At 40.7% G+C, this 10,357-nt stretch overlaps 1 protein-coding gene across 1 annotated transcript; it reads left to right on the top strand.

Annotated features, from left to right (window-relative positions):
- The first annotated feature begins 1,422 nt into the window (after positions 1-1,422).
- On the top strand, positions 1,423-5,778 carry LOC131138386 (UDP-glucuronosyltransferase 2A1-like). Its single transcript, XM_058087249.1, has 2 exons — positions 1,423-1,528; positions 3,390-5,778. Exon 2 carries the CDS (start codon positions 3,400-3,402, stop codon positions 5,008-5,010), a length of 1,611 nt encoding a protein of 536 aa, XP_057943232.1. The 5' UTR covers positions 1,423-1,528; positions 3,390-3,399; the 3' UTR covers positions 5,011-5,778.
- Positions 5,779-10,357: the final 4,579 nt, after the last annotated feature.

Below are 10,357 nucleotides of genomic sequence, written 5' to 3'. Positions count from 1 at the left end.
AGACTTTATTGTGAAGTCATACAGTATTATGACTTTTTCAAATTTTATTCTTAAAATTATTGAAATAGATGATTTGAATACTCAGCCATGTCCCAACAGTTTATTCTCGTAAATTACTTAAATTTATGACAATAATGACTTCATCGTGAATCCATAAAACTTTAATTTTATTGTCGAAACCTCTGATTATTTTAACGCTCGATTGTAGCAGGCATTGCTGAGACAGCTATGAAAAGGGGGGGGGGGGGGTGTAGGTGACTTTTGGCCTTGGTCAAAGGTAATATTATTACTTGTTCTTAGTAAATTTACGACTGTACGCTTACTTTTTTCCCTCTTACATTTAGGACTTTATTCTTGTAACATTGTGGATTTTTCCTTGTAAAATAAGGAAAATAACTTTATCATAAAGTTATATCATTTGAATGTTTTTCTTGAAATCTCAGATTATTTAAATAGTCTGTCATAACAGGCATTCTGTCTGAGACACCTATGGAAAGGGGGTACTTACTTGACCTTTGGCCTTGGTCAAACATAATAATTACATTTTTTTTTCTTCTAAATGTACAACTTAATTCTTGTAATATTGTGTTTTTTTCTTGTAAATTTATGACTTTAAAGTCATGGTATTATGACTTTTTTTTTCTCATAAATGTCCGATTTTATTCTTGTAAATTTATGACTCGCAATAGTTTTTTCTCGAATTTTATCGATAATTTTATCGAAAAGTTGTCAAATTTAAACTTGTTTCTTGAAATTTCTGATTATTTTGACACTGTCGTTACAGCCATTGTGAGACAGCTATGGAAAGGAGGTCATTACGTGACCTTTGCCTTTGCTCAAAGGTAATATGACTATTTTTTTACTCGTACATTTACAACTTTAACCTAACATTATGACATTTTTTCTTGTAAATGTACGATTTTATTCTTGTAAATTTATGACTTTACGCTGTTAATGTTACAAGTTTATTCTTATGAATTTACAACAATAAAGTTGTAATATTTTTACTTTATTTTCCAAATCTCCGATTATTTTAATACAGGCACCGCCTCAGACAGCTACAAAAAAGGGGCGCTGAGGTGACCATTGGCCTTGGTCAAAGGTAGTATTACAACTTTTTCCTCAGAAATTTGTGACTTTTGTTTGGTATTTTTTTCTTTTAAAATTATGAGAACAACACATATTTATTTCATATTTATTCTTGAAATCTGAGCTCATTTGGCCAATTTGGCTGTGATACTGTAAATAATCGAAGTCAAGCTGTAGGGGCTTGCCACTAGATGGCCCGGCTGCATCATTTTAGGTCTTACCGAGTGCCTATTGAGTCCTTATGAGTCCTCCAGGCCACCAAAAATAAATGTTTTACTACCATATTATCTTTAAGAGGTCATGCCTTCTCTTACAACAGAGCTGTTTGTTTCCAGCACATACGCAGTTCATTGCTAACCTGCATGCGCGCCTCAGCTGCGCCTCAAATGGTCCTTTAAGGAACAGTTCATTGGATTAAATACAGATCCTTCAGAATTTGGTAAGTGTCAATATTTGAAATGAAGAATACAGTTTTATAGTAACATATTTACTGTAAAACTCACAACTTGTATAGAGACTTTTTGTCAACATTTGACCGTGTTAATTGTTGGGGCGTGTCCTGTCATGGTCATAACATCAAACAAACATGTGTGTGTGTGTGTGTGTGTGTGTGTGCATTTGCACACGATTCAATTGCCAGGTTGATAGTTGAATCTCCTCTGAACTGAATAGATTTTTATTAATTGATGAATCCATTCATTGAACAATAAAAAAAAAGAAGTTGATGATTATGACACCCTGAGAAATCTCCCTTTGCATGCATGCATGTGTGTTTCCTCTGCTCGTCTCTCTGTGCCACACAGGCTGGATGACGAGAGGGTTCACTCTGCATCCATCTGTGTGCATTTGTTTCCTGGTGTAATGAACAGAGATTGAACCCGGGGCTACTACTGAGTGGATACAGAGCGCTAACAGCAAGTTAGCAACAAATTAGCATTGTGAGAAAGAATAGGCGACCATGAACGAAGGCACAGAAGTGATGGTTTCTCGTGCGAATGACAAGTTTAGCACATGAACAGACGAACCGATATGTCGCAATTGTTTGAAAGTAGTGAGGAGGAAGAGGGGGAACACGAGCACACCCGGAAAACAACCATCAGTTTTCCCAAACGGGAAAAAGAAAGTGCCACTGGAAGTGTAACGGAGCCTTCGTCTGGACAGTCAATGCTAATACGGAGGTGTTTAGTTAGCAATGTGCAAAATGGTGCGTGCTCACAGACAGTGTTGCTAGCTAAATTGCAAAAGAAATGCAACCATTCAATCAGGTTATATTATGGCATATAATTCATGAAAACATAATGTTATCAAAGACCAGGGTTCAATTCCACCCTCAGCCATCTCTGTGTGGAGTTTGCATGTTCTCCCCGTGCATGCGTGGGTTTTCTCCGGGTACTCCGGTTTCCTCCCACATTCCAAAAACATGCTAGGTTAATTAGCCACTCCAAATTGTCCATAGGTATGAATGTGAGTGTGAATGGTTGTTTGTCTATATGTGCCCTGTGATTGGCTGGCCACCAGTCCAGGGTGTACCCCGCCTCTCGCCCGAGGACAGCTGGGATAGGCTCCAGCACCCCCACAACAGTATCACTCGGATAGTGTGAACATCCAGCAGCAACACAACACTTTGGCCTGACTACTATTTTGATGAAAAATATACTGAACCAGGGCTGCACAGCGGCCGAGTGGTTAGCACACAGGCTTCACAGCTAGGAGACCAGGGTTCAATTCCACCCTCGGCCATCTCTGTGTGGAGTTTGCATGTTCTCCCCGTGCATGCGTGGGTTTTCTCCGGGTACTCCGGTTTCCTCCCACGTTCCAAAAACATGCTAGGTTAATTAGCCACTCCAAATTGTCCATAGGTATGAATGTGAGTGTGAATGGTTGTTTGTCTATATGTGCCCTGCGATTGGCTGGCCACCAGTCCAGGGTGTACCCCGCCTCTCGCCCGAGGACAGCTGGGATAGGCTCCAGCACCCCCGCGACCTTCGTGAGGAAAAGCGGTAGAAAATGAATGAATGAATAATGTTATCGATAATCTTGATTATCTTGATCTTGAACTATCGACCGGCAAAATGTGTTAGCGGTTTCACTGTAAGTGGTTACTTTAAGTCTTTAATTCTTCCATTTCATTTGGCTTTCTATAGATTCTACGGATACAAATCTGAAAATCTGAGCGTTCCAAAGTGTTTGAAAATGAATTTCACATCATTTCATGATTTTAACCATAACTTCCAGAACGTGCAAAGTGAACAAACAGTACTTTGTCGCTTACTTTGTTGCTTTGTTGCTTACTTCCTCAGTGGCGTCACGATGACCAAGCCTGCTCTGATCACCTCCACGCTGCTGTTTACTCAAGTGTTGTGTGTATTTGGGGGCAAGATCCTGGTTTTCCCTTTGGACGGAAGCCACTGGGTAAACATGAAAGGAATCATAGAGGTTCTTCATGCCAGAGGCCACCAGATCACCGTAGCGAGGACCCCTGACAGCTGGTACATCACGGAAAAATCTCCTTTCTACACGTCCGTCAATCTTCCTGGTCAAGACGAGTTTAAGTATCACTTTGAACTCTTTGTTGCTCAAAACCTGCAAATTAAAGTTCAGAGGAATGCCGAGTCTCTTCTCCACATTTGGGACAATATTCAGCAGGAGCTGAGGGTGATAAGTCAGTTTCGTGTTTTCCACGCCAAGCATTGTGACACAATAGTTCAGATGTTTGAAAATGAAACGTTGATGCAGTACTTTCACCATGCCAAATACGACGTGGTGCTGACCGATCCCGGCATTGGTGGAGGCACGATGCTGGCACGTCGTCTCCAAGTTCCGCTTATTTATAACGTCAGGTGGCACATTCAAGGCGAAGCTCATTCCCTTATCGCACCGTCCCCTCTGGCGTACACTCCTTTTGTTGCGACACTGCTAACCGATAAGATGACCTTTCCTCAGAGAGTCCATAACGTTGTGGCTTATGTCTTGGGTTCTTTGGCAATGTCGTACGTAACAGAGCCTTACTACAAATCAGTCGTTAAGCGATACTTTGGTGCCGAAACAGATTACTCTTCCTTTTTTTTGGATGCTGACATATGGCTTATGAGAAATGATTTTGTCTTTGAATTTCCCCGACCCACAATGCCAAACGTGATCTACATGGGAGGGTTTCAGTGCCAGCCACCAAAACAGCTCCCCGCCAACCTGGAGGACTTCGTTCAGAGCTCTGGCGATCACGGGATCGTGATGATGACTTTAGGAACTCTAGTTGGCAGTCTTCCTCGAGTTCTTGTTGAAGAAATTGCCGCAGCATTTTCCCAGCTGCCTCAGAAGGTGATATGGCGGTATTTGGGAGAAAAGCCCGCCAACCTGGGCAACAACACCTTACTGGTCGACTGGCTCCCACAGAACGACCTCTTGGGACATCCAAAAACAAGAGTCTTTGTCACTCACGGAGGCACCAACGGTGTGCAAGAAGCAATTTATCACGGCGTTCCGATTGTTGGACTTCCATTATTTTTCGATCAACCTGACAACGTCAACAGAATTCAAGCAAAAGGGGGAGCGGTGAATGTGGATATCGCCACGCTGGATAGGCGCATCTTTGGAGAAGCTCTGATGACAGTTCTTCACAATTCATCTTACCGGGATACCATGCAGAAGCTCTCCAGGCTGCACCGGGATCAGCCTATCAAACCGATGGACCAAGCCGTCTTTTGGATAGAATACGTCATAAGACATAAAGGAGCGGCCCATCTGAAGGCAAAATCCGTCCAAATGTCCTGGTTTGTTTACCACTCAATTGACGTCATGGCTGCCTTGCTATTGGCTCTTTTGCTTGGAATATTAATCTGCTTTTTTCTTTTGAAATTCATATGGAAGGTGTTGTGCGGTGGGAAAAAGGCAAAAAAAAAAAATAAGGCTAAAGAAGAATAAAATATATTAACTGCTGCTGTGATATTAACAGTTTTATGTCTTGTAGATGAGGTGATAAGTCAATTTATCACCTCATATTTTCTTTTCTATTTTGTTTATATTTTCATACATTTTTTTTATTTAGATATATTTAAAATGATGGAAAACCTGGCTGTTTTGCTTGGAATATTAATCTGCTTATTTCTTTTGAAATTCATATGGAAGGTGTTGTGCGGTGGGAAAAAGGCAAAAAAAAAAAATAAGGCTAAAGAAGAATAAAATATATTAACTGCTGCTGTGATATTAACAGTTTTATGTCTTGTAGATGAGGTGATAAGTCAATTTATCACCTCATATTTTCTTTTCTATTTTGTTTATATTTTCATACATTTTTTTTATTTAGATATATTTAAAATGATGGAAAACCTGGCTGTTTTGCTTGGAATATTAATCTGCTTTTTTCTTTTGAAATTCATATGGAAGGTGTTGTGCGGTGGGAAAAAGGCAAAAAAATAAATAAGGCTAAAGAAGAATAAAATATATTAACTGCTGCTGTGATATTAACAGTTTCATGTCTTGTAGATGAGGTGATAAGTCAATTTATCACCTCATATTTTCTTTTCTATTTTGTTTATATTTTCATACATTTTTTTTATTTAGATATATTTAAAATGATGGAAAACCTGTTTACAACTTTCTTAATACGGTTTTTAACATTTAACAAGCCCTCTCGTCACCATTACACATTTACACTGGGATTGCCCAATATAGTAGACATCATAAGAGAAAATCATTATTTCATGCATTTATGCATTGGAGTTGTCCCTGTCTGTACGTGGATTTCTAAGGGTACTCCGGTTTCCTCCCACATTCCAAAAAAATGTTAGGTTCAATGGTGACTCTAAATTGTATAAATGTGAGTGCGATTTATTTCTCGAGTTGGTTTTATTTATTTATTCATTTTTCCCGTTTGATTAATGCTAACATGCAATGATGGCAAACGGACATCATCTGTCAGGCTTGTTCACTGTACTTTTCTCCAAAAACACAGTGTTCAGTACTTCAAACAAAGTTTTCCGAGTGGCTTTTAAATTAGAGTCAAACGCATCGTGAACAAAACAACAAGTTTAAGGTTGCAACGTGTACTACTGTACAATACTGCAGCGTATTGAGAGGGGGGTCATATTTGACATAGCGACCACAGTGTTTGGTGCAGCTACTGTGCAGGTGTACCTAATGCTGTGGCCAGTCAATTGGCTACTGCTACCACTGTCTTTGTACTACCAACTGAAAATGAGCAAAATTCTTTTTTATGATGACTTCATGGAATAACAATACATTTCAAGGAACAAAGCGGTCAAGCTACCCTGATGCATCAGTGACTGACATAATACGAGCCTGCACAGTGCTGTCTTGACAAATGCACTGCGTACATGACGAGACAAGTTTACCAAGTAACTTTAGATGCAAACCGAAATAGAGGCGAGCTGAAGAAAACCTAACAATGTGGAGGCAGTCTCACCAACGCAACACAAGCCGTTTTTAACTCGCCATTTGTACCATGAACGTGAATGAGACGCCGGTCGGCTCCTTTCCTAGTCGTCTAGGGACGACACGCTGTGAGCATTTTCTTTCAACACGGATACGCATAGTGAAAAAATCTACTCATTTGAAATGTACTCAAGAAACTTTGGCATTGTTTAACATGAGAATAGAAAATTCCAACAAAAGTTAAAAAAGCACAATAGGTCTCCTTTAATGCTGTCAGCATTCACACAATTAAAGTAAATGTATATACTGCATGCATTTGATCTTGTCCAGAAGCTCCAATCTATGAGTCTGAAAGGCTTAAAGTTGAATTTAACATTCCTGCGCTTAGTGGAAGTCCAATGCAAAATTGAGGAGAAAAAAATAATCTACCTAACAAACATGGACGCCATTAAGAATACACCATATGTGGGACGCAGATGACCAAAATGCATATGGCACAGCTTGACAACTGTTCAGTAACATATATTACAGTAAACCTCGGATATATCGGATTCAATTGTTCCCACTGGTTTTGTCCGATATAAGCGAAATCCGTTATATGCGTATACCGGAAAATGTCCGTTTTACGCATATACTATTGGATTTATATCCGGTATATGCGTAAATGGGATTTTATCCGTTATAAAAAGGCACTTCCTTGACTATGTTTCCAATGTACCTGGACGCGCAGGCAACGCTGCAAACGCTGCAAATGACGTCGTATAGCGATAGCCTGTCACGATTCGGCGAATCGGAGCGCCACGATGCGGCCATCCGATCGATATATGCGAGGGAAATTTAATGGAAATGCATTGGAACGGGACTGGAGATTTTGTCCGAAATAGGCGAAATCCGTTATAAAAAATCCGATATATGCAATGAATTTTTATTGGAAATGCATTACAGAAAATTTGGTTCTTTTTTATCTGTCCGTTGTGAGCGATTTTCCGATATATCCGAGGTTTACTGTATATACGACTGTAACAGAATAACAACTATAACAAGAATTGCAGTTCAAATGATCTGCATTTCCAAAAACACAAAGTGCTAGTAAAGAGGTCAACCTTGTAGACATGAACTACCAATGGGAGCTCACAATACAGGCTGCATTTAGTCAGTCTCATCATATCTCCAGGTAACCTTGTTGTGACTGCATTTCCTTTTTTTCAGGCTTCTGACTTTCCTCAGAGTCCTCCATTTTCATTTATTAATCTCAAATTTCTTGTCAATGTAACGCGTCGCTAAAAGGCTTGCTTGTTTCTTGAAACAGCATTGACTTTCCTGCATGTGCGCCTGTTTGATTGACAGCGTACCTCTGCCTGTCACACCCACACACACAGCCCGCGACCCGCCCCCATGACAGCCTCCACTGTGTGGACGCATTAAAAATCGGGACATATGGACAACATAACACAGCTCGGGTTCAGATCGGGGGGTCCGTTCCTCCCCGTCACGCCTCTCCAAGTCTCACTGCTGCCGCCAACATGGGCGTTGAAGCCCCCCGGTAGAACAAGGGAATCCCCCGAGGGAGCACTCTTCAGTACCCCCTCAAGGGACTCTAAAAAGGGTGGCTATTCTGAACTGCTGTTTGGCGCATAAGAGCAAACAACAGTCAGGACCCGTCCCCCCACCCTAAGGCGGAGGGAAACTACCCTCCAACATACAGGCCACGGGCCGGGGCGCAACAAGAAAGTCCACCCCTGTCCGTCGCCTCTCACAAAGTCCATCCCCTCTCGAGAGGACTGCTTGCTATCCGTCGAGGTGAGTCCGACTATAGCCGGAACTTCTCAAACTAATGCACCAACTCAGGTTCCTTCCCTACCAGAGAGGTGACATTCCATGTTCCGAGAGCTAGCCTCTGTAGCCGAGGCTACCCAAATCACTATGCGGACCCTTTTGGCCCCTCCCATAAGTGGTGAGCTCATTGGAGGGGGGACCCATGTAACCTCTCCGGGCTGTCCCGCCCGGGCCCCGTAGTTACGTATACGTAGGTCCGGCCACCAGACGTTCGTCATTGTGCCCCTCCTCCAGGCCTGGCTCCAGAAAAGGAAAAACCTGGTCTAAAGTTTAAACTCATCATAAGGGTCATTTCGAGCTACTCTTTGTCTGATCCCTCACCTGGGACCTGTTTGTCATGGGCGACCCTAACAGGGGCATAAAAGCCCCCGACAACTTAGCTCTTAGGATCATTGGGACACGCAAACTGGGATAGGCTCCAGCAATCCCGCAACCCTTGTGAGGATAAGCGGTAGAAAATGAATGAATGAATGAATAACGTTATGACAATTAGCGGTCGGACATCCCTAGCTGATGATAGTAATAATACTACTGTAGCTTGCTCTCTTTGAAATATTGTTGCTTTAAATGTGTTAAACCATTTTGGTCAGGCAGTCATTCAAAGGGTTTTTGTTATATACCCTATTTTCCGGACTATATGTCACACTTTTTTTCATAGGTTGGCTGTTCCTGCGACTTATACTCCAGAGCGACTTATAAATGAAAAAACTGCTTATGTTACATAAACCATGGACACCTTTTCTGTTTATGTTTATTTTTTGTGTAGCTGAATAAGCATTGTGTTAGCATATCTTACACCGATTTGCCTTCCAAGAGGGTGTAATGTCTATTTTGGTCATAAAATAAATTACCCACAAAAAATACGACTTATACTCCGGAGCAACTTATAGTCCAGAAAATACGGTAATTATTTTACGGCAACATGCTATGTTTTTTATATGTACTTTGCTAATATGCAAGCGCATATGACTTTGAACTCTTGCATCTCCCTCCACTGTCCATAAAAATTATTATGGGTAATCCGTATTGACCTTATTTTTTCATGTGCTCCATCTATACAGTCCAGTTCACTGGTAACTATAGGAAATAGGATTAAACCTCTACTTAAGATACTGGTGCTGTTGACACTTGGCAGGGGCTTAGTTAGCCTGAGATGTCGCCTTAAAGCACAATAATTACTCCAGCAAGAGACATCTTAAGCACTGGCACTGAACATACTGGACTCTGGTAGCTCTTTATTAGATACACCTGTGTAACCTAATAATATAATATACACCTAATGAGATCTGATACAAATGTTTAACAGCGTCTAAGAGCACTGAATGCAGTCTGCGTAGTGTATAATTCTATAATTCATACTCACAGGTGGTTCTGTTGTTTTTGATTGCCTTGTTTAGCTACATAAGAGGAGAAAAAGAAATGATACACTCATTAGTAGGATTTACATTTTGACATTTTGCTTCAGTTTGCGTGCAATAAAGCACACATCTTGTTGTGTTATTACTACACTGTGTGAGTCCAACTTCCTTTCATGTATTTTTACAAATGTTGTTGTTTATCCTTAGCTTGCTAACAAAATGGCAACCGGAAGTCAGCTATGCCCCTTTATGATGCCGTCAGCGGTTGACTCTCACAAAACACATTAAGGTTGGACCTTTCGGATCAAATAAATGATGCTAAACAAGGTTCCACCGTATATTAAACAGGTTTTTGAATTACATGGACTTAACCATTGCAGTAAAAAATTGTCTATATTAGCAAAGGGAGGTTGAGCTATGTAAAAATGAAGTATTGCAATTTGTTATGACTGAAGTGTTATGAAAAATAAAAAGTTGTCGTGTTTTATTAGGGTGAAAAAACAAACCATACATTATAATCTGTATTGGTATCGAAAAAAATGTCAGAAATGTAATCGGTAGTAATCATAAAGTCCGCTATCACCCATTACTACTATTAGCTACTTCTGGCTAGCGAAGTTACATGGAATGCCGCTCCTTTGAGCTCTCGCGAGACTTGAGATAAGAAGCGTCGCTAAATGGTG

Source organism: Doryrhamphus excisus, chromosome 11, assembly GCF_030265055.1.
Source record: "Doryrhamphus excisus isolate RoL2022-K1 chromosome 11, RoL_Dexc_1.0, whole genome shotgun sequence".
Lineage (NCBI taxonomy): Eukaryota > Metazoa > Chordata > Actinopteri > Syngnathiformes > Syngnathidae > Doryrhamphus > Doryrhamphus excisus.
Note: the sequence above shows the minus strand (reverse complement) of the source record. Positions and strands in the feature narration are given on the sequence as shown.

What these genes read in the sequence shown, in the direction of transcription:
- LOC131138386 (XM_058087249.1), top strand. Translation starts at nt 3,400, where the DNA reads ATGACCAAGCCTGCTCTGATCACCTCCACGCTGCTGTTTACTCAAGTG.